Source organism: Sapajus apella, unplaced genomic scaffold, assembly GCF_009761245.1.
Source record: "Sapajus apella isolate SASKATOON/1434 unplaced genomic scaffold, GSC_monkey_1.0 scaffold4, whole genome shotgun sequence".
In the NCBI taxonomy this organism is placed as follows: domain Eukaryota; kingdom Metazoa; phylum Chordata; class Mammalia; order Primates; family Cebidae; genus Sapajus; species Sapajus apella.
The window spans coordinates 411,667-436,832 of record NW_022436944.1 but is presented as its reverse complement, the minus strand read 5'-3'; the positions used below and the strand labels follow the sequence as shown (position 1 = coordinate 436,832).

The window sequence follows — 25,166 nt, the reverse complement described above, 5'->3', positions numbered from 1 at the left end:
CACCTCCTGGGTTCAAGTGATTCTCCTACTTCAGCCTCCCGAGTAGCTGGGTATGCGCCACCACATCCAGCGAATTTTGTATTATTAGTAGAGATGGGATTTCTCCATGTTGGTCAGGCTGGCCTCAAACTTCGGGCCTCAGGTGATCCTACCGGCTTGGCCTCCCAAAGTGCAGGAATTACAGGTTTGAGCCACTCTGCCTGGCCAGAGGCTTAATTTTTCTTAATCCTGAGATTAAAAACATTTTAGAAAAATAAAAGAGTTAATATTTTCTTTTTTGTATCTTTTTGGAGGTTACTGATCCACAGGGGAAGAAAGAGAGAGGGACATATAAACCAATAACTCTATTCAACATGTAAAATGCTACGTACATGAAAAAAGAATGCTATGGGAACTTGTGGGGGAGGAAGGGGAGACAGAGGCCAAATTCCAGAAAGTCAAAGGGAGGAGATACTTTTGAGAAGAACTTGAAAGATAAATGGGAGTATGCTGAAGCAAGAAGGGGGCCAAGGACATTCAAGAAGACACAAGAAAAGAGAGTGTGCTCAGAAACTCTGAGGAGTTGGTAGGGGTCAGGATATAGGACTCCTGGGGGAGGGGCAGACCTGAGCCCGGAGAGCTGTGTGCAGAGTGGGCTGTGAGGGGCTCTGCTCTGTTGGTAGTGGGGAGCCACTGAAGATTTTAAGTGGAGGAATGACCTTAGTGAAGGATATATTTCATTCACAAATCATGAACCATATATACAGTTTGTAAATAATTACATTTTTGGCAGATGTGGATGAAATTCTGTTCAATCTAATTTAACAAATAATTATTGACCATTATGGCAAATGGTATCTCCAAAGTTGGTGGAACAATTAAGCTGAATATTTACAATGAAATACACAAATGTGTGCCTTTGTCCTTTAAAATTGTAATTTTCTGGAAATTTTTGCCATCTGGAACAAATTCACACTAGTATTTAGTCCTTAACAATATGTACATTTGGGGTTTATGTTGTAGCAGTGTGTTATGAATGAGGCAGTGTTATGGCATTCTTCAGAGATATCAATGACATCAAAGTTCAAGGCTGACCTATAGATATGGTATTCTGTGCTATCATTAAAGTGACCATATTTCTAGAACCCCCAATACACTTTTTTTCCTAATTGAGATTTTTTTTTTCTTTGAGATGGAGTCTTGCTCTGTTGCTAGGCTGGAGTGCCGTGGTGCAATCTCAGCTCACTGCAACCTCCACCTCGCAGTTCAAGCAGTTCTCCCTGCCTCAGCCTCCCTAGTAGCTGGGACTACAGGCATGCACCACTATGCCCAGCTTATTTTTCTATTTTTGGTAGAGACGGGGTTTCACCATGTTAGCCAGGATGGTCTCAATCTCTTGATCTCGTGATCCACCCGCCTTGGTCTACCAAAGTGCTGGGATTACAGACATGAGCCACCGCGCCTGGCCCCTAATTGAGAATTTATATGTATGAAATGATTAATCATCCTTACATTCTGAATAAAACAAAACCAAACCAATATATATGTAGGCCAAACATCCAAGCCAATGAACTCCGAGTATGAATTCTTTCTGCTGATGGAATATAAGCATCCTAAATCTATATATCCCATGCAGAGAGAGTGGCCTGTGTAAGGTGTGGCCTTAAGAGAGTAGCCTCTATTATTTGTGTCATTGTTTGGAAAGGGCTTCCAGGACACCTTCTTGGTTTGCCAGTGAGAATGTGACAAATATTTGAAAAGGCCCTTATGGCATAAGAAATAAAGATTATTTTTATTTCTGATTAGAAAAGTAAAATATACTTTGAAGAACATCTAGAAAAAACAAAAAAATATAAAAAAGAAAATGCAAAATCACCCGAATCAGAATTTTTAGAGGTAACAATCGTGAACACTTTATATAATCTTCTTCCAAATATTTTTCTACACTATACAAAATACACATACTTATTCAAAACTAAATACATACCAAATATACACTTTGCATCCTACTTTTAAAATTTAACATAATTACAATTCCTTGTGTCATTAAGCATTCTTTGAAAGCTTGTTTTTAGATAGCTATACAGTATTCAATTTTATAGTTACACCATAATTAATTTAAACAATTTCTAGTTTGGGGCATTAAGTGGATTTCAAATTTTTTTGATATTTTTCCCCCTGTATTTATAGATAAATAAATCCAGTGACTTATTTTCTTAGGACCATTTTCTAAAAGTGATTCAAAGGATCTGAAATCTTTCAGATAGAACTGTTGAATATTTAAACAGAGTGATTGAAATTGATCTCTGCTTTGGCGGGAGCATAGTGAGGGTCTCTGGATGATGAGGGAAAACTTAACTTTTTTTTTTTTTGAGACAGAGTTTTGCTCTTGTCACCCCATGCTGGACTGCAGTGGCGCAATCCTAGATCACTGCAACCTCCGCCTCCTGGGTTCAAGCGATTTTCCTGCCTCAGCCTCCCGAGTAGCTGGGACTACAGGCGCCCGCCACCATCCCTGGCTAGTTTTCATATTTTTAGTAGAGACAGGGTTTCACCATGTTGGCCAGGCTGGTATCAAACTCCTGACCTCAGGTGATCCACCCACCTCAGCTTCCCAAAATGCTGGCATTACAGGCATGAGCCACTGTGCCTGGCTGGAAAACTTAACTTCTATGTATTCACTCCTTTGGGAAATATTTACTGAGTGCCTCTGTGTCCCAGGCTCTGCACTATGTGTCAGCGTGCAGCACGAAGCGGGAGGCAACGTTCACTGCCCTCTGGCTTGCCTGCATGGACATAGATGGCAATGGAGATCTGAGTCTCTCTTTCTAAGTCTGAGCTCCTTTGCACCCCCAGCCATCTCTCCCCTCAGAGTGGTCCTTGGGGGCTTCACTTCAGGGTAGTTTTATGGTGCCTTCCAGCCCTCGTTGTATTTAGAACTATCTCGGGGAAAAGTTGGGAAGTGAATGGGGCCAAGTGTGTCTCTGGGAACCTGGCCTCTTCCTTCTGTACCTGAGTCCCCTCAATCCCCTCTCAGGCACCCAGGAACCTCAGAGTATTTTCTCATGGCTTGTGAAAACTGTTTTCTCAGAAGGAAGTGATGATGTCAGTCATTCATATCTCAACGTGGGTGAATCAGGACGCTGTGTTCCTACTTCCAGGGGGAGTTAACTATGAAGGAACTTAAAGATCTCCTTACTGAGGAACGCCAGACTTTGTTTCCAATGGAGGAATTTCTGGCATCAGAGAGCAGATTGGGCAGAGGTGCTTCCCTCTGCTGCTCCTCAAGGCTCACAGCTTGCTATGGAAGCATCCTTGGAGGACATTCTTCCCTGCCCTTTCCACCAATGTTGGTTAATCCAACCTCCACCTTCTCTTACAAGATTGACATGGCAAGTGAGGAAGCCAAGGACATTGTATCCACACCTTAAACTCAATCCCAGTAAATGAAAGGGGCTGCTTTGGAAATAGAGCTTCCTAAAACAGGGAAATCCCATTGCCAGGAAACCCCTTGCCCCTCCCCACCAGACCCTGTGAGGAGTGTCTCCACAAGGAAGGAAATTAAATCAGTCTTCCAGCCACCAGAATTGAATTGGGATGGACTATTTCCTCATTGGATTATGTTCCAAACTGCATTCCTGTCGCTGTGTTTGAAGTTAATTAGAGTCACAAATCATTCTTATTTACCCACTCTGAAGGAAAGCCTGCTGCAATGCTTATCTCATCGAGTTAATTGACCTACAAAGGGCTCATTCCTTGCTGAAAACACTCTACATGGCTCTGACGGGTAAGCATCAGGCTCCACATAGATGTAATAAAAGCTTGAAAAATTTGAATGTTTAGGTTGTAGAAATGGGGCACACGGTTTTCTCTCAGAGCCTTAGAGTTAGGTGTTTTTTTTCTGCCCTGGATTTGATTGAGGCTGATGAGAGAATGGAAGGACCTATCCTCAGGTGGGGAATGAAGAGAAAGAGAATTTGGCACAGAAGGACTCTCTTTGCCAGTCAGGGAACTGTTGATAGCTGGAAATAAAATGTGGAAGAGCTGTTAATTTAAATGTGGAAGAAATGCTTGGCTTATGAAGATCTCTTATATTTCAAATGGAGTATTTATTATTTTTTAAAATTTCAACTTTTATTTTAGATACAGGGGTCCATGTGCAGCTTTGTTACATGAGGATATTGCATGATGCTGTGGTTTGGAGTATGGATTCCATCACCCAGGTAGTGAGCATAGCACTCAATAGGTAGTTCTTTCCCCACCCCCAAGTAGTCCACAGTGTCCATTGTTCCCATATTTATATCCATGAGTGCTCAGTGTTTAGCTCCCACTTATAAGTGAGAACATGTGGTATTTGTTTTCCTGTTCATGTGTTAATTTATTCAAGATTATGGCCCCCAGCTGTATCCATATTGCCACAAAGGACATGATCTCATTCTTTTTCATGGCTGCATAGTATTCCATGGTATATCTGTACCACAGTTTCTTTATCCAATCTACCACTGATGGCCACCTGGGTTGATTCCATGTCTGTGCTGTTGTGAATAGTGCAGTGATGGGCATACAAGTTCATGTGTCTTTTTGGTAGAAGGTAGAATGATAATTTTCTCTTGGGTATATACCCAGTAATGGGATTGCTGGGTTGAATAGTAGCTCTGTCTTTTTTTTTTTTTTTTTTTTGAGATGGAGTCTTGCTCTCTTGCTCAGGCTGGAGTGTAGTGGTGTGATCTTGCCTCACTGAAACCTCCACTTCCCAGGCTCAAGTGACTCTCCTGCCTCAGCCTCCCAAGTAACTGGGATTATAGGTGTGCGCCACCATGCCCGGCTAATTTTTGTATTTTTAGAGATGGGGTTTCACCATGTTAGCAAGGCTGGTCTCAAACTCCTGACCTCAGGTGATCCACCCTCCTCAGCTTCCCAAAGTGCTGGGATTACTGGTGTGAGCCATGGTGCCTGGCCATGAAACTGCTATACTGTTTTACATAATACATGATTATATAAAACGTTAACATATTTAAGGCTTGTTTTTCTTCCCCTACTATCCAGGCAGGTGGAGCTTTGCAAGGGAGATCACTGAGTTACAGGAAATAAAGATAATGACAGTTTCTTTGCATCTCATGTGATATGGAAAATGTGTGACCCTGCTACACGCTCTACTTTTTCTCCAGGTGTTGCCACCTATACCATCAACAAGTGAGATAAATTAAGCCACCATCAATGCTATGGTAATTTGGTTTGGGATTGTAGGCAGGTTCTTCTAATTTGTCTTTAAAATAAATGAGGGGCAATGAACTGAATGTTCTGTATTAGATGTAAGATGGTGCAGAAGGTGTGGGGGACTGTGGCTTGAGTAGGAGTATACCAGGATTTTTTTTTTTTTTTTTTTTTTGAGGCAAAGTCTCTCTCTGTCACCCAGGCTGGAGTGCAGTGGTGCGATCTCGGCTCACTACAACCTCTGCCTCCTGGGTTCAAGCTATTCTCCTGACTCAGCCTCCTGAGTAGCTTGGGACTACAGGTGCCCGCCACCACACTTAGCTAATTTTTGTATTTTTAGTAGATACGGGATTTCACCATGTTGGTCAGGCTGGTCTCGAACTCCTGACCTTGTGATCTGCCTGCCCTGGCCTCCCAGGATGCTGGGATTACAGGAGTGAGCCACCATACCCGGCCAGGAGTGGGGTAATTAATGAGGAAGTATAGTAAGGAGGGCCCCAGACAGAGCCCTGTACCCTTGTTAGGAGAACACGGTGAGGAGACAGCGCCACATCAGGTTCTCCTGAGAGCCCACTAAAGTGGAACTTTTGCGTTCTCCTCATGGAAATAGTAAATTTAAAGAGGTAGGATGGCACTGACTTTCTTCAAATTTAAATTTTATTAGTCGATTAGCTGTGATTTTAAAAATTTTTTATTCTGAAAATGAATTTTCCACAATAACGCAATTCAAAATGAGCTCATTTATCTGGCTTTTCTACAAAGGACAATTGAAACACTTAAGGCAAAATTCACTTATTCATCTCCATTTAAGAATGGAAAAAAAGTAACAGACTTTAGGTATTGGTTAAGGTTAACAAAATATGGGAAGGCTCCTTTTTCTTTTCTTTCTTTCTTTTTTTTTGGTAGTCTCTTGTGTAAAATCTTTACATCATTACGGATATTTTATAGTAAGACACTTTTGTTTCTGACTTTCTTTATAAACCCATTTTTAAATTTAAAGGCACACAATAAAGCTTTATGCATTTATTAAAATATACACATTTTGTTAAATTTAGAGTTTTCCCTTAGTATCTTGATAAATCAATATATTGTCAACACCACACATTTGAAAATAAAACACATTTCATAATACATCTGCATATTATTTCTTTCTTCATGATACACTACATTGTACAGCGCATCGATGGGAATTAAAAACCACAAAACGAACAAACTTTAACAAATACAGCAATTTCATACCAAAAAAAAAAAAGCAGAGAACAACACTAGAAATTACCATCTGCAAATGCAAGTTGTACTTCTCAAGGACCAAACGAAAAAGAAACGAGTGAGTAAAATTTACAAGCTGTATTTATAACTTTGGATATGAATTAAACAGTATCGTTTCTTTTCCACAGTGAGAAAAGCTGGAATGTAGAGTCCTGGCATCAGATGGTGTGACTACATGGAATGAGGACTATAGCTGCTCTCTTAAAAACCTGCAGCCCCTTCTCTCAGCCCAGACAGTTGAGGTATTTATGCACCATCGTAACATTAACAGTATCTTTGCTTTGGAAAGTGGGGGTTTATGATTTCCAGTGTAAATCCTCACCTTTGGGAGTGTGAATGAGACAAGTGTGTCAGCAACTGCCAAGACCAATCAATAGATGTGCATGGAATATTCTCTTTATCCCCAAGTCAGAATGAACACAGTCCTTCAAAGTCTGCACTGCAGGAGAAATTCACATGACTCACAATTCCCTTGAGCCAATGTTACCGTTACCGATGTCAGTGTCAAGAAAACTTAATAGAAAAAAAAAAATTAAAAAAGCACAGAGTGAGTCCCTACCATAAAAATCCAGGCTGCCCCATTTCCTAGTTCTAATAAGCCATTGTCTTTCTTTATGTGTATCAACAGCTACTAAATGTCCCAAAGAGTAAGAAGTTAGAACTACTTGCTGTCAGAAGACTTTAAGCCCAAAGCTGTCTGTGAAAGTTCTGTAGGGATTTTGTAATTCCCTGGGTGTAGAACACAGTTTAATGATTTTGTACACTGTTTTAGTTGATGCTGCAGAACACATATTCACCTTTGTTGGGCTACAAAACTTCCATCATCCCTTGTGGGATCTAAGTCCCCCAAAGAAGAACACTCTATTTTCTTAGAGAAGTAATTTTGGCAAAAGGCGACTGTCTAGGTGTTTCAGAATGATGCATGCATTACTTGAGCAGAGCAAGAAGAGGAAAGCATTTCAAAAAGGAAGTTGCTCCTAAGGAGAAGAAAATAAAAAATTCAAACAGTCTTTCTTCTAAAAGTCTTAGAAAAAATAAAAGTAGGACATAGGACCAACAATTATGTACACGAAATGGGCTTTTTGCGACCCATCCCCATTCCCAGTGAGAAATACAAAGTAAACTCCTTGGTGAAACTGCTTGTGGCGGGGCCTGAGGTTTGGGATGCTGTTTCTGCACTTGCTCACTGTTTAATTTCAAATACTTTTTTATGGCCAGGTCACCATTGGTTACTTGCTGGTGCCTCTCTTTCAGGATCTCCAAAGGTCTTTGCAGACAAATGGGTCCTCAGCTACACAGGTACGGGGGAAACAAAGGCTCTGTGAAAACTTTGGATAGAAACATCTTCCTTGACAAGTCTCGTTCCAAATGGCATGAAAATGGAGCACTGCCGCACAGCCCTCGTGGCGACCTCTGGAGTGTGTTTCCTTTGCTGTCCTCCCTTTCCCCCATAGGAAGTTAGGGCCACCTCTGTATTGCTCACTGACCTGAGGCTTAAACCCCAAGAGTGAACCCTACCTGCTGTGTAGACTCCATAAGCGGACCCCCGCTCTGGCCTCAGACACATTTTGTGATTTCTGACTTTTCCACACAATAAGACGTTCTAATCTGAGATTCATAATTAGGTAAACCTGTGGCTGGCCCTCTGTGGACTTTCCTCTGATATCTTGGGCCCCTGGTAAAACCTAGTGAGAAAGGGAACAGCAATTTTCTCCAGTTTTCTATGTGGATTTTCAAACTGGTATAGCCTGTTTATGTTGCAGATAAGCAGTGGTTCCTTGTAAGGCAGACTTTCAACAAATGTTGGATTTGCCTTCTGAGAAAAGAAGGAATGTCAGGTTTACCAGCCCTTTTCAGCAGAACAGAGGAGAGAGATTTCTTTGAAGGAATTTCTGTTTTGTCTTCCAATAATTACTAGTTTTATATTCTGGCTGATCTATAGATTCTGAAGAAGGATAGATTGTTAAACAACTCCCTTCCACTCACCACTTATTTAAACAGGCTTATCATGACCATTATGTAGGCATTTGATTAGCTACTAGTTTGTTACTAATAAGTAGAACTGGCACACGCCTGTAATCCCAGCTACTCGAGAGGCTGAGGCAGGAGAATCTCTTGAACCTGGGAAGTGGAGGTTGCAGTGACCCAAGATTGTGCCGCTGCACTCCAGCCTGGGCAACAGAGTGAGACTCTGTCTCAAAAAAAAAAAAAAAAAAAGAAGCAGCCTTGCCCTCAAGCTCAGCAAAGCCTGGAGCTGAGGCTTTACTGTTTATATTAAATAGATATGAAACGTTGTTAGGTTTGGTTGTTGAAATCTGTTGTTAAAAACTTTAAAGTGGCTGTAAATTGTGTTGCCTGTCCACATATTAAACAACTCTATTTCTCATAGGTTAATGATGAATGCAGACACAGGACTCAAAGTACAGATAATTTTCTCTTTGATTTGTTAAATCAGCTTGGAGTGTAAATGTGGTTTCTTAGCTCCTTGCATAGGCGAGGAAACCATGTCTCAGCTTTCTTAAAGTTCAGCCTTCCGGATTCACACCTTCATCAGTTCCCCAATTATTTCCCACCTGAGGAGAGCCAGCCAGCTCAGTGTGACATTCAAGTCTCTCTGTGTGTGAGCCCTCACCTGCCTTCCCAGCATTATTTCTTATGATTGCATGTGTAAGTCATTCATAAATCATGTGCTCAGGCAAACTAGCTCCTTGCTTTCCCTTGATGGAGGCACAGCACAAATTCTTAGAGGACAGCAAGCTAGTAGAGGTCTACTCATGCTGATCTTTTGCTTGGCATGTCTTTCTCTCATTGCTACTTGGTAAAATTCTGCGCATTTCACAAGTCCCAACACAAGTGTGACATTCTTTATGGCCTTTCCAGAAGAAGGACTTCTTCTTATTTGAAGCCTCACTGCACATTACAACTCCCTCATTTCACCTGACACTGTCACTATTGTTCTTTATTTATATATCCCATTTTCCCTATTTTATTTTTCCTTTTAAGAGACAGGGTATTTTTCTGTTACCCAGGCTGGAGTACAGTGGCATGATCATAGCTCACTGCAGCCTTGAACTCCTGGGCTCAAGTGATCCTCTTGCCTCAGTCTGTCAAGTATCTGGGATCACAGGCACATGCCACCAGATCTAGCTCTATTTCCCCTACTTCTTAAGAGCTGGATTTTTTATCTGACTTATTATGGGATCAATATCTGCCGCAGTACATAATCAGCACTCCACAAATAATTGTTGAATAAATATTTCATTTTCCTCCAATTCATTCATTCTTTTAATCATCAGATATTTCTTGAATACCCACTATCTGTCAGACACATGTAGCTAGCAAAATCTGGGTTTGAAGATTATCTGTGGATTTTAATGATCTATGCTATTTCAAGCCTCTGCCTGCATGGGGAAAAATTTGTTCTTATCATGCAGAAGTACCTCTTCTTGTCATTACCATAAATTCGATTATTTTTCATGGTGCCCCTCATTGGCAAATTTAGTAAAGTATATCAGAGTTCTGCATTTATGCACTAAATACACATCCAGTTTTGTGTTATCATTTCTGTTTCTGTTTTTATTTGCCCTGAGTTCCTCACTTAATTTTTGTTTTGTAATATATATATTATAATAGCTGCCTCAAATCCTTTTGAAATGAAGCAGAGTACCAATAAATAAGTAGAATAAAATCTGAAAAAATCAAGCAATTGGCTCCAAACCACAAATTCACCCATTGAAATCTCACTCGGACAGCTTTTTTCTATACAGAATTCAATAAAATGTAGGTCTTCCTTGGATCCCATTCAAGGAACGAGGTTTCTAAGATAATTACAAGGTGATCTTACTTTTAATGTAGTCCCACAAATACATCGTTAAGAAACCTGTTAGGAAAATAGTAATATTGTTATTCTAGTGATTGATGGTATTTGAAAACTGCATTGTGAAATCTGGGGCTGTTTCACAGAAGCTGGTAAACCTGTGGACACACATGTCTATGTGCCTGAAGAAACCTTTTCTATTATAGTGTTTTTTTTTTTTAAACTAAGGTTGTCAGGGAGATGACCTATCAACTTGAGAAAAATAAAGAGACCTAAGCTTAAAATATACATATATACCATTTGGGAAAACTGGCTCCTGAAATGAGAGTGGTTCATAGAATCTGCACAAGATCAATACCAATGGTGTTAACCAAAGCATGTGTTTTCCATTCCCATTCTATAGAAACTGCATACATCTGCCACCAGGTTACTGTTACTTTAATAACTTAAACCTCACTACTAAAAGGAAGCTCTTTCACCTATGCTAAGATCTTGCTATTTTGCACTCCTATTTCTCTATTCTCATATTTGATGAGAATAGAGACCTCATCTATCTGTGTATCAAGCTTAACAGATTGTATTTAACCCAAGCAGATTTGTTGAGTCCTATAGCCAGTTCAAAACTTTGTTTTCAAAAGATGACCGATAATTAGTTTATAATTAATTCCCAATGATGTATTTCACAACTAGGCACTGTGTCTTTATGGTTAACTCTAGGGAAGAGAAAACACAACATTGTCAAGCATGACATTAAAATGACAAAATGACCTCAGGAAACCAGAGTTCTAAACAATTACTACAGAAGAATAAAAAATATCTAGAAAATTGCAGTTATTTTAGTTGAATGGCATACATTGGCTATGATTATGATATGTAATTTATTTAAAGCATATTTTTAAAAAACTAGTTTCAATTGATCTTTATATGTATGTTAAAACCCAGTGCATCAGTCTGGAGACTTGTCAAATTTGTCATTTTATCTGCATTTACCAGGCTCCAGTGCTGTTCATCCATGGACTGTAATCCCCAAGGGCAGATGTCGTGCTTCTATTCATTCCTGTCACTTAGCATTTGGTATATTCTCAACCAGTGTTAGTTGAATGAAAAAATGGACTTTTATGTCCTTGCCATAATCCTAAAGCATGCCAAGATGGCATAAGCCTCAGCCTTTAAGAAAGAATAGACTTGAATGTTAGCGAATTATGTTCTGGAAAACTTTTGGCATACTGATACATCCAGGAGAGAAAGGGCAAGGAATTTCTTCTTTTGTCCCTCTTCCAGGAAATTCTCATGAAGAGTGTATTAATAGCTTGATTAATTTTAATATAGCTTGGTTAATTTTAGAATAGCTTCATTTGAATTGTGCCTTCACATACATTTGTACACATCTCAGTGCAGCCATGGAATCCTTGTAATCCAAGAGTAGAATTTATATTATAGCCCATGTGTTTTTTTTTCTTTGCAAATTCTCTCATCTATTCTGTTTCTGAGAAAATTCTTTTAATAACCCCTTTTATGATCAAAATTTACATTTTACCAGGTAGGTATTTCTCTGGGTTTAAGTGAAACGAATCTGGGAAATAACAGGAAAAAAAATACACCTTTGAAAGTGAGCTACCCCCAGGGAATAAGGTTCAGAAGTGAAATGTGATCTCATGGAATGCAACTACCTAGGTAGCTGTACTTCAACATGTTTCGTTTCCAGAGTAGCACTCACCAATCAAATGATTGCATATCTCAAAAAACTACAGAATTTATAATTTAAGAAATATGAAACAGAATTTGCAATGTGATCTCAGTGGCTGGGTCACTTCTTCTTGTAAAGATTTTTATCTGATTATAAAACAAACAACCTACTTCTTCAAGGCATATTAGTACCATGAAATCATGCTCCATCTTTGCCCTCTGTCAACATATCACCAGGAGCTGGAATCTGGTATCAGAGAAGCCATGACAGAGAGTTAATTTCTGCCAATGCCCTCTGGCCTTCCCTGCAAGAGATGGTTATTTAATTTTCTTCTGAGCATTTAAGTAGAGCTTTGATGGTGCTTCTTACCATATTACTGGGTCTGCATGACTGCTTTATGGCGAATCTGAAACCTTTGGGAAAATGGTCTCAGAGTCCCTGACCTTTGCTGGATCCTAAAATTATAGTTTGGAAGCTGTGAGAATGTTGGTGAATAATAAAAAAAAAAAAAAAGCATACGTCTTCTCCATGAATTAATTTTGGGTGAGATTGCAGGATAAAATGTTGCTTGCTCAGGAAGTGCCAATGTCCACCTACGCACCCTGACCTCAGGGAGCAGCGTGCAGGCTGACATGCCAAGAACAGAGCTTTGTCCTCCTGTCTCAGGTGACTGAAATTCTGCCTTATGCCCACAGCCTCTGCTTGGGCATATCTCCAGGAGGAGCTGCAGCCTCAGTGGGGTCCAAGAAGTTTGCTCCTTGCTTCTTGGGATCTCAATAAGAAGCAAAAAGATTCAACCAGCAAAGCAAAGGCCTAGGAAACATTTGCTACCATCAGCGCTGATGGTTGCACCTAAGATGAAATTTCATGTAACCTCTTGTTTAGCATTTTTTTTTTTTTAACAAGCGTCCAGTTAGGGGACCCAGGTTAAGCCCTTCAACAGAACTATCCTGAAGAGCAAAAGTAGCAAATGACAGGCTATGACTAGGGATTGAATTTGGGGAAGGCTGGATTTGTGAAATGAGAGCCAAAAAAGTTTTCACCTTCTAGCCCACAGGTTAAGTTACTGAAAATCAATCATCACCATTTCTACCCACTTGAGTGTTTCTCTTACTCTGGAGAGTAATCTAACTCATCATTTGCAATCAGGACTTCTGAGTTCTGTTTGTGTTTGCTTTTGCTCTTCGCTTTGCTTCTTGTCCGGCCGTTTGCCTTCGCATCTGACATCTGTTGGTAATAGAAGCCTTTGTCTTCGGTGGGCCCGCCCCAGTCCTCCTGGCTCTCGCCCTCTGTGGCGTAGGAGAAACCCTCTTCCACTGAGAAGGGGTCATCCACGTCGTAGCGCTGGTAAGTGCTTTGGTGCAGGGCCTCTTCTCGGGCGCTGATTTCCAGGGTGCTGTTCCAGATGCCATATCCAAAATAAATGAGCAGACCTGTGGGGCGAGGGGTAAGGGTACAGGTGAATAAGCAGTTGCTCTGGGATCCTGGAACTACCAGAGAGATCACCTTCAATGATGAAATCAAAGCTCGGCGGTTGGCGGGGGAGGGGGGGTAATGTATTTTCTTTGGTTTACGTGGTGTTTTGAAAAGACTTGAATTAGATGCCATTTAAAAATTGAGAGATCCTGCGTTGAGTAACCCATGTTTACAGATTTTCCTAAAAAGTCAAAAGATCTAACACTGCATCCACATTTCTACATGGTGATTTTTGGCTGGTGGTGAGAACTAGCTTCCTCTTTAGACAGGATACAGGCGCTCTAGGTCACCTCAGTCCCCACCTCCCCTGCTGACATCCAGCTCATTACACTCATGTAGCTGTCAGCTAGGAATTTGCATTTTCTACCCTGGGTTAAATATTTATGGATCAGCAACAGTATATTCTCAACCTTCTCATAAGACTTTATTATTCCCTGCCTCCACTTAGGGACTCCATCTCTTGTTTCACTTCTTAGCAGCATGTGTATATTATCCTGTGATTTACTTTGCCATTTTACACTCACCAAAGGCGTAATGTATCACGACCACTCCAAGCTGCCTGCTTTCTTCTGTGTGGTTTCAGGGTGTCTAGTGCATGCCACCATTATGGCCTTTAGAACATCTGTTGTGTGAGTATCTGCACAGGGTCGTTTCTATTTTATAGACTCTGCAGAAAATTGGTACTTAATGTTTGTGGACTGAATAACTGAGAACTCCTGATGAGCAGGAAATGTGCAGTGCAACCTCTGTGTTGATGTCATTCCAACCAAAGGAAAGAAACTTGCCTCCCTCGCTAATATGTAGCATTAATATGAGCTAATGTTTCATTTTTGTGATCAAAAAATACATAAAAGTCATTTATGAGTCCCTATTTTCTTTCTTTTTTTTTTTTTGAGACAGGGTCTCACTCTGTTGTCCAGGCTGGAGTGCAGTGGTGTGATCTCGGCTTCTTGCAACTTCTGCCTCCTGGGCTCAAGCCCAGGCAGATTCTCCTGCCTTGGCCTCTCAAGTAGCTGTGACCACAGGCGCATGCCAGTTAATTTTTGTATTTTTGTAGAGATGAGGTTTCACCATGTTACCCAGGCTGGTCTCAAGCTCTTGGACTCAAGTGATCTGCCCTCTTCCACCTCCCAATGTGCTGGGATTACAGGCATGAGCTACCACGCCTGGCCTGAGTCCTATTTTCTATCTTGAGTAGACTGTGAAGGCTCAGAGCCTGGAAGTCTAAGAACCATAACCTTGGAGTCCATAGAACATGATAAGTAAGAGTTTGGGCTCTGGGTTCAAATCCTTCCTTCATCAGTATTAGCTGTGTAACCCTGGTCCCCATTACTTAGCCTCTCTGTTCCTTAGCAGTCTCTGTAAAACCACGAGAGCTATAGCAACCCTCTTAACATGGGAGTGCTTGAGGATGAAACGAGGCAACTGGTGGTTCTCAACCCTGGCTGGCTGTACTTGAAAGTCACCTGGGGCATTTTTTGAACCACTCTGATACCCAAGCCCCATTCTGGAGATTCCAATGTAATTAGTCTTCAGTATAACCCAAGCATAGGTATGTTTTTAAAGCTCCACAGGCGATTCCAATGGTCAGCGTATCCCTGAGAGAATGCGCTGTGGCTGATGCCTGTGTTCCACTGCCCACTCAGGCCATACGATGGCTTAGCCACTGGGGTCCACAGAGTATGCAACCTCCTTCCCCATCCCTAACATCCTCCTCTGAGTAGCGTCAGTCTCTTTGACTTATTAACCCTGCAGGCATCTGCTGGGCTGGTTTGCTTAGAACCACAAATCAAGCCTGCTTTGCTGCTGTGGTGCTTGGGAAATCTTGCTCTCTTTTGAATTTGAAGTGTATCTTTTTAAGCTTGGATTTCTTCCTCCTTGTCTCAAATGACTTTGTCCCCACCCCCTCACACACTCCCCAGTGAAATCAACTTTTCAGGAGCCAAAGTAAGCAGAGATTTATAGTCCTAATTGGTAATAAATCCTGGAGCTAATTATTTGCAGATGTAGCTATTAGTTCTCAAACAGTCATTTCATCTTTTTAAACCATGAGTATTTACTCTTTCTTGTCTGCAGGTGCGGGGTGGCCATGGGGGATCGTTATTATCCCTGTGTAGAACAGGGCATCACATTAAGGACTCTTCTAAGAGTGCCAGTGTGCTCGTTCTTGGAGAATGTCTCTGTCTGAAGCATGCTTGGGGTCTGAGAATGCATTTCAGGTGACCAAGCAGGACCTGAGCCAAGCAGGACCTGTGCACACCTCCTGTTGCACAACTCGCTTTTTTGCCATCTTTTCTTCTAGACATACAGGCAGATGCCAAATATTGCCTCCTACTCTTGCTTGGTATCTATTATGGCAGTTCTTTCCTTTCTGATGCCCTTCTCTGACTTTACTTATAGATGAGTCATTTCCCAACTGAACTGAATACCATCTTTTTCTTTTCCCTTTGCTCTGACCTTCTCTCCTCTGCCACTACACAGGTCATTGCTCAGTCACTGGTTTTACACACTCATCATTGGTTTGTTGATTCCAACAGATCTGTCCCTGCACCCACAGGTATTTGGGTGTCAGGTAGATTCATATTATGGGAATTCTGTAAAAACTTTGAATCATAGAAATTTAGAGCTGAAAAAGACTCTATACATCACCTATACATTCTAAAATCTTCATTTTCAGAAGAAGAAACAGAAGCTGGGAAAGAATAAGTGACTTACTGGATCTGAGAAAGAGAGGAACCAGCATTTTTTTTTTTTTTTTTTTGAGACGGAGTTTCGCTCTTGTTACCCAGGCTGGAGTGCAATGGCGCGATCTCAGCTCACCGCAACCTCCGCCTCCTAGGTTCAGGCAATTCTCCTGCCTCAGCCTCCTGAGTAGCTGGGATTACAAGCACGTGCCACCATGCCCAGCTAATTTTTTGTATTTTTAGTAGGGACGGGGTTTCACCATGTTGACCAGGATGGTCTCGATCTCTTGACCTCGTGATCCACCCGCCTCGGCCTCCCAAAGTGCTGGGATTACAGGCGTGAGCCACCGTGCCCGGCCAGGAACCAGCTTTTTATATGAAAGGAGAGAAGTCTCTTGCATATCTGGTCCTGAACAGCTCCCTTCCCCTCCCCCAGGCTGGTTTGTAGATGATGCTTACTGCAGTAAATTATGTGGTAAGAGGTTAGGTTTACATTTATTCTTTGACAGTGGCCAGGCCTGGAAGGAACACGTGTGTGTATGTGTGTGTGTGTGTGTGCGTGCGTGCACGCGTGTGCACACTCACACGCATTGACTGTGGTTACTTTTTACTTTGTGAAGGAAACCCATGGAAATTTGCCACATACATATTTATGGGTCTTTTCATGTTTGCCCTGAGCCCCCTGCAGTTTCAAAGGTGTGTCACTCTGTCTTCAAAAACGCATTTCAAATATGAGTACTGTGAAACAAGAGGTGACCGTGTGCGAGCAGCTGGATAGAATACATAGTAGACACAAAGCCATTCCTCTACGACTTGGCAATCTGCGTGTGTATATTTCTTGCTGGCCCTTGAGTCAATTCAGGAAAAGTGGTGTGAGACTGAGAAGGATTGGAGAAAACGGAAAATGGAGGGGGACAAAGAAACAGAGGGGAACAGATGAAGAGAGGGAGGGAGGGAGAGAGAAGAGAAGAGAAACGTACTACCATCTGTCGCACATAAACAAGGGCTTTGTGTCGGAGGAGTAAACAGAGCTGCCCCACGCCTCCTGTGTGGAAGCAAGAAGCAGGGTGTTTTGTTTCTGATCCTTTTTTCTCAGTTGGCTGAGAGAATGAAGGATGAGGTAGTTTCTGAAAAAACTGTGGGGTTTCTGGGAATCCTGAATCATCTAAACTAAACTTCACAAAACACCTCTGTGTGCTGGGTTAGGATAATGATACATCACTGATGTTGTAGCTTTCTCCCAAGGAGCTCAAAATACTACACAAACAGTATCTTGTTTTGTTCAGACTCCCTTTAACCTGTCTGGAAGGGGTGTGTGTGTGTGTGTGTGTGTGTGTGTGTGTGTGTGTGTGTGATTATGTGCATTGCACACTTCATAGACAGGATGACAAGGCAGTGGGCACAGAAAACATAAAGGTAGTCCACAGTCACACAGCGAGCAGGCAGACAGTGCATCCTCCCAGGTCTCCCCATGCCCTAATCCAGGGCGATTCTATTTCTCTTACATCTCCCATCTACCAGGGATGGAAAACGATTTGGCTTAACATTTTATTGTGAAGAACATATACAGAAGTGGAGTGAATAGGATCATGAATCCCATGTACTCATCACCAGCTCCCTCACATTCCCTCCCCTGGCCCCTTCTCTACAGATTGTTTTGGAATAAATCCCTTTCATCATAGGTTTGATTTGCAAATATTTGAGTATGTATCTCTAAAAAACAGTATCATCACACCTAAAATTAATAATAATTTCTTAATTTTATCTGATATCCCACAGTATTAAAATTTATCTAAGTCATTACATGTGTGGGGAAAACTCTTCACTTTATGAGGCTACACACGTATTCCCATGATGCCATCATTGCTTGAAGTAGTTTTTGGGCACTGGTAACTAAGAGGGTTGCTGGGAATGGCATCATATTCTTTTGTAAACTCTTACAGATGGCAATCTCATATTTTTTGAGAGTGGATTTGATTTTGCCATAAGCCAGAAGTCATTTGAAACCAAGCCTCAAGAATAAGATGGCAAATTCATAAAAATACTATTTATTCTATTTGGATATTTAATTCTGCTTTACCTTAAAAGTAGATAACTTAGATCCATTGCTTTGCAGTTAGATATCTTACATTGGTAAGGAACTAAAGCAGGTGTGATGGTAAACATCAGAAGGCCTCAGCCTTTGTGCTGCAGCAGGGTCCTGGCGGCTTCTCTGCGGGGCTGGAATTATTATTTCTTTAGTTGATGGGTCATGGTGAGGGTGCCTGGTGTGGGTAGGAAAGTGACTAGTTAGCAATGTTTCAATATTCTGGCTGGGTGTGGTGGCTCACACCTGTAATTCCAGGACTTTGGGTGGCCGAGGCAGGTGGATCACCTGAGGTCAGGAGTTTGAGACCAGCCTGGCCAACATGGCGAAACCCCATTTCTACTAAAAAAAACAAAAATTAGCCAGTAGTGGCAGTAGGCACCTGTGATCCCAGCTACCCAGGAGGCAGAGGTTGCAGTGAGCCGATATCACGCCATTGCACTCCAGCCTGAGTGACAGAGTAAGACTCCATCTCTTTAAAAAAAAAAAGAAAGTGTTTCAATATTTTAACAACAGACATGGTTGGATTGGGGCATGTGAGCTGCATGCCTGCCCTGGTCAAAGGTAATGGTGGTTAGTCCTGTGAAAGTCTGTTTGCAGTGAAGGGAAATATTCAAAGGGAGGCTTTGGCTTCTTTGCTAGACAGAAGTTCCCTGTGGAAAACGTGCCTATGAGAAGTTCAGGCTAGACAAGATGAAGAATCATGCCTTGAGCAATGGAATGGGCTTTCTCTGTGATATTAAACACTTTGTGGTCGTAACGTACTTTATTTTTAAAAAAAATCACTTTCTCATCCATCATCCCAGGGAAGTTAAGAACTGCATGATAAATCAGTGATTCAAATAGCACTGGGACTCATATCTCTTAACTCTAACCTGAGGGCTATTCCTGTCCCACTTAGGTGCCTCCAGGGGAGGTTTAAAAATGCTAAGCCTTTGGGAGGCTGAGGTGGGTAGATCACGAGGTCAGGAGTTTGAGACGAGCCTGATCAACATGGAGAAACCCCATCTGTACTGCAAATATAAAAATTAGCTGGGTGTGGTGGCACGTGCCTGTAAGGCCAGCTACTCAGTAGGCTTGAACCCAGGAGTCGGAGGGTGCAGTGAGCCGGGATTGCACCACTGCACTCACTCTAGCCTGGGTGAAAGAGCAAGACTCCATCTCAAAAAAAAAAAAAAAAAAAAATGCTAAACTTGCCTTCAGATACTAGGGTACCTTGGCATCAGCAGCTGATATACCTGCTCACCCACCTATGCTTATCCATCCTGTGCAAATTAAGCAAGTGACCCCAAACCTACAAGTAAGAGGGCTGTGAAAGGGGGGTCTTGATCATACAGGAGAAATCCTAGAACAAAAACTCACCTCTGAAGAGACTGGGTAACACAAACAATAATAGCATATTTCCAACTCTAAGGGCACACACTTAGGTTGCAGACCAGGTCCCTGATCTCCTGAGTCCTGGGAACGCCCTGTCCTCTCCATGTGGCTCCACGCTCAGGGCCACCTGACCTCAGGCTGGGTGGAGCTGCCTCTTCCTAGGGTGCACTTTCCAGCAGGAAGCCCTGCCTACTGCAGATAGCTAAGGCACTTTGTTATGCCCAGAGCACTTTTTATTTTCACTACTCTGGGGTCAACTTTCCAAAACAGACATTTGCCAATGCAGAAAGGGAGATTGGATGGTAATGAGAAGGTATCCTTCCCACCCACCTTAATCCCCACCAACTCCCACTATTGCTGATTATTTAAAAAAATACCACCACGAGCCTGTTGACTATAACAGCAGGGCTTGTTTAATATGGCGTGGCCAGGAAGAGCAGGCTTAGGATGAAGTTGTGGGGAGATTCTCTCCATGATGCTGCAGCTGATCTAATGAGAAGTCATGCTACTTTATGTCTCCGTTTCCCATCTGCAAAATGGAGTTGGGGACACTTATTTTATTTGAGATATATAACAGCCATGAGAAGTAATGCAATCTTGTTAAAGAATATGAAAAACCTAGTAGTCGGAGCCAGCAATTCTATTTCTAACTCAACAGAAACCCAAGAGATATGTGTCCATGTGTCCACCAAAAACATGTACAAGAACGTTCAGCCAGGCACGGCGGCTCACGCCTGTAATCCCAACACTTTGGGAGGCTGAAGCAGGCAGATCATGAGGTCGGGAGTTCGAGACAAGCCTGAGTAATATGGTGAAACCCTATCTCTACTAAAAATATAAAAATTAGCCTTGCGTGGTGACGCCCGCTTGTAATCCCAGCTACTTAGGAGACTGAGGCAGGAGAATCACTTGAACCCAGGAGGTGGAGGTTGCAGTGAGCTGAGATTGCACAACTGCATTCCAGCCTGGGTGACAGAAAAAGACTCTCAAAAAAAAAAAAAAAAAAAAAGTTCACAGCAGCTCTGTTTGTAACAGCCTTAAACTAGAAACAACCCAAATGTCCCTGGACACTAGAACCAATAAATTGTGGTATATTAACACAGTGGGAGACTAGATAGCAACAAGAATGAACAAACGAAAACTATAAGCAACAGTGGGCATGGATCTCACAAACATAATGTTGAGGGAAAGAAGGCAAGCATCCCCCCTGTTGTGGCTTGAATTCTGTTCCAGGTAAGCTGCCCATGCCAGCTCCAGTGCCCTGCACCTCTGCAAGTGCCCTTTCCCTCTTCATTGGGTTCACAGGAGAGCCAGTGTCTCAGTTGCCACTGGTTGCAGAGCCCTGTGAGTGCTCTGCCCCTTCTATGTCCCGCAGGGGACCTCTGCCAGCAGACAGCCTCACGGTTGCATGATCCCCCTCCACACTCTACCTTCACACTCCCTCCTTGAAATCCCAGCAGCCATCCTCATCCTAGCCTTCAGGATTATTCTTGCTCATCTGAGCATGAATTTGACGTTGGAAGAGGCAGTTGTTTTTTCCTCTGCCTCCAAGGAGAATTTCAAGCTTATTTATGGCACATGTCATCAAGAGTTTAGTTATCAGGTCCCAACTCATTGCTTTTTCCTTCCCTCCTTTTCTCTTTATCACATGGCTGCTCTAGGTCAATTTCCAGTTGGATTTCAGATAATTGCTCAGGTATAGGCCATAAGGTGTGTCTTCTCTTTGGAACATTTCTGTTTGGAGATAGGATTCATGAGGTCCATTGTCTGTATCACAAGTCCTGTCCTCTAAATCTATAGACCAGAATTTGTTTTCCTCAGAGAGACTGAAAAAATTCCTGCATGACAACATGGCGACTCCCACGGTCAGGGCAAGCTACTCTAACAGGCGATTGCTTTATCATAAAAACCCACACGGAACAGCAGGCCTGAGAGATGCGTTGGAAAATACCAGCATGTAGGATTCTCACTGAGCACCTGCCAGTTCCACGTTCCCTGAGATTCTGCCCAACCTCTTTAGAGCTTTCTTCACAAAACTCCATCAGCTAAAAGGAAAATGAAGGCTGCTTTGTGCTCACTTTTTTGAGTTTAATACACATTTGCTGTTTGTATTCCTTTTCTTGTCTGAAGGAAAAGAAATGTGCTGGATAATCTTGCTGTGGTTGTGCCTCATTTTACTCTCTGAGTTGTGCTCTTCTGAAGGTCAAAAGCTTAGCAAAACATTGTTACAAAAATGCCGTAATTAAGATTCATTTAGAAAAGCTTGGAAAAAAAATGCACCTAAGATGATTATCAAGTTATGACTCAGCCTAATCATGTAAATCTTCAGTTTCATAAGAAGCTCTATTTAAAAATTCCTCTACTGTTCTCCCCAGGAAAGTTACACTATGTATAGAGAGATTAAGAAAAATCTGATATCTTGGAGGCTCAGAAGTTCAGAGGTGAGATATTTGGGTTATAAGACCATTAAGGATTTTATAGCCAATTCAGGGTTGTGGGTTGGATACAGTTTATATATGCAAAAATTGTTTTTGCAAAACAAGTCTTTGTAATTTATCTGCCCTGCCTGATAATTTCTCCCCTCTTCTCCCCTTAGAGCAGTGACAGGCATTTGAGTCAGCTGGAGGGCTTGTTAAACCCTAAACTGCTCTCAGAGATTCTGACTCAGTAGACCTGGGAGGGAGTTGGAAATCACATTTCTTTTTCCTTTTTTTTTTTTTTTTTTTGAGCTGGAGTCTTGCTCTGTTGCCCAGGCTGGAGTGCAGTGGCACGATCTTGGCTTACTGTAACCTCAACCTCCCAGGTTCAAGAGATTCTCCTGCATCGGCCTCCTGAGTAGCTGGGATTTCAGGCGCCTGCCACCATGCCTGGCTAACTTTTGTACTTTTAGTAGAGGTAGGGTTTCACCATGTTGGCCAGGCTGGTCTTGAACTCTTGACCTCAGTTGATCCAACCTGCCTTGGTCTTCCAAAGTGCTGGCATTACAGGCATGAGCCACCACGCTCAGCCTCGAAATCACATTTCTAACTAGTTCCCCGATGACATTGATGCTGCTGGTCTGGGGTTACACTTTGAGGACCATTGATCTAGATCATTGTCAACTTGGCTGCGTATTAAAATTACCTAGGGAACTTGAAAAATTCCTCAACACTTGGCCACCAGACCAGTTGAATCAGAAAATCTCTGTTGAGAGAGTCTGGGCTTAGAATGTTTCAGAAGCAACCCAGGGTGATACTGATGTGCAGCTGGAGTTGAGAATCTTTGTTCTGGATGAAACTAAGTTAAATAGCTGCCTTCAAAAATCATGATACTAAAGCAGTTAGCAGCAGGTGCCCAGAAATACTAGCAGTCCTTCCCAAATGTGATTTGCAGGCTGTATATTGGAATCACTGGGTGCTTGCTGAACTGCAGACACCTATGCCCTCTGGCTGGTCAGCCCCACTCTGCAGGGTGGCATTCTTCTGAGTCAGTGAGTAGCAGTTTCTGGAGGGAGTTTGTGCTTCAGCAAGATTACAAAAGACGCTCAGGGAGTTTTTCTCTGTCTGATAGCTGGAAGGGCAGTCTGAGTCGCTGAAGGCTCACATCATGCTTTGGCATATGATAGCCAGTCTGTCCATACTTGTGGACAATGAATCATTTTAGATTTTTAAAAGAAAGGCATTAAATACATGTTTCTTATTGCTTTTCCCAACATTTTCTCATTTAAGTCCTAAAGAGTAACCAGGTCAAGGCTGATAGAATTATCTGGATTTTTACAGATGAGTAAACTGAGGCCCAAAGAAGTTAAGTAATTTCCCAAAGTCACAAGACAAAAGAGGGCGGAGCTGTGATTTGAAGTTGATGCTGTTTGACTCCAAAGGTAAGGGCCCCTCCCACCTGACTGCTTTTGCAAAATGCCTTTGGTGCTTCAGGAGCCATAAATATTCTGCAGAACTGGCTATAGAGTTTTCAATGCAAAATGAAAACACTGGGGCCTCTTGTTCAGAAATTATTAAAAATTCAAGATGGCAGCAGCAGAGCATTAAACCAAGCATGGGACCCTGTGCACAGCTGTATGCCCATGAGGCCAGTCCTGATGTTGTGTGTTGAGCTCTACCGAATGTTCTAATGAAATGAGTCTGCTCAGAGGCACCGTGGTGGGGTAGTAGGAGCCCCAGATTTGAGCATGGGTATGCCAGATTCTAGTAATAGCTCTTTGAATAACTTCCTGTTGACTTTGAGCATGTTATTTAACTTCTTGGAGGTTCGGTTTAGTCATCCATAAAATAGAGAGAGGGAGGAGTAGGAGGGAGGTGGACTATATCAGTATTTCTCCAACTCCAGTTACTTATATAACACATTTTTAGTATATAACCATTTAGGCTATAACCATGGCCTCTGGCTTCACACTCCCTGAGTTCTAATCTTGGCTCTTCCATATTCTAGCTATGTGACCACTGGCAAGTGCCTCAGTTTCCTCATCTGTAAAGTAGAGACTGTTGTGAGGATTAAATAAGTAAAATAAGTAAGAAAAGCCCACAGAATAATGGCTGATATGTGATAAGTTTGCATAAGTGCTAATTATTACTATTCCTATGAATCATATGGTACCTGTGCTATAGAACTAATGTTTTTCCTTTAATATGACTCACATTTTAAATTAAAAACATCATCTATAGTCTCTTTGCAAGTATTTGTGAAATCACAAGATTTCATGTGTATGTGTGGTTTTTCTAACACAGGTGAAAATGTGTAATAACTATACAATATTTTTAAAAGCTCATTCATATGCTGTCTAATACCAGCTGAGAATATTACCAATGGAATGGGCACCACACTGCGGGTAGCATTGTACTAGACACTGAAGGCCCTTTTCAGCTTTAACAGTCTATGAATAAATAAGTTTATGTGTATTTGTGTCTGTGTCTTTATTAATTTGACAAATATATGGCTAAAATATTTCTACCCACTTCCATCACTTCTATCTAGAGTAGAGTCTTTGCATTGGCTAGCTACATGTTCCAGTAGAAAAATGTTTAGAGATAAGAAATTTTATTAAAATTTTTTTTTTAATTAAAAATTAAAACACAAACTTTTTTTGAAATGGAGTCTTGCTGTGTCTCCCAGGCTGGAGTGTGGTGGTGTGCTCTTAGCTCACTGCAACCTCCATTTCCTGGGTTCAAGTGATTCTCCTGTCTCAGCCTCCTGAGTAGCTGGGATTACAGGCAAGCATCACCATGCCTGGCTAATTTTTGTATTTTTAGTAGAGACAGGGTTTCGCCGTGTTGGCCAGGCCATTCTAGAACTCCTAAACTCAGGTGATCTGCTTGCCAGGCACTGGGCTCATGCCTGTAATCCCAGCACTTTGGGAAGCAAAGGCAGGCAGATCATTTGAGGCCAGAAGTTCAAGATCAGCCTGGCCAACATGGTGAAACCCCATCTCTACTAAAAATACAAAAATTAGCTGGGCGTGGTGTTGCTTGCCTATTTACCCAGCTACTCGGGAGACTGAGGTAGGAGAATTGCTTGAACCCAGGAGGCGGAAGTTGCAGTGAGCCATGATCAAGCCATTGCACCCCAGACTGGTTGACAGAGCAA

General features: G+C 42.0%; 1 protein-coding gene and 1 long non-coding RNA gene across 2 annotated transcripts in view; one reads left to right on the top strand and one right to left on the bottom strand.

Annotated features, from left to right (window-relative positions):
- Positions 1–5,866: 5,866 nt before the first annotated feature.
- Positions 5,867–25,166, bottom strand: part of SLC7A14 (solute carrier family 7 member 14) — a 122,805-nt gene continuing 103,505 nt past the window's right edge. Inside the window, exon 8 of the mRNA XM_032260568.1 lies at positions 5,867–13,399. Coding sequence (XP_032116459.1) covers positions 13,077–13,399 — 323 coding nt within the window. The 3' untranslated portion in view covers positions 5,867–13,076. The remainder of the gene's footprint in view (positions 13,400–25,166) is intronic.
- On the top strand, positions 13,227–24,479 carry LOC116538299. Its single transcript, XR_004263594.1, has 2 exons — positions 13,227–13,313; positions 23,348–24,479. It is a non-coding gene; the product is annotated as an uncharacterized LOC116538299 (long non-coding RNA).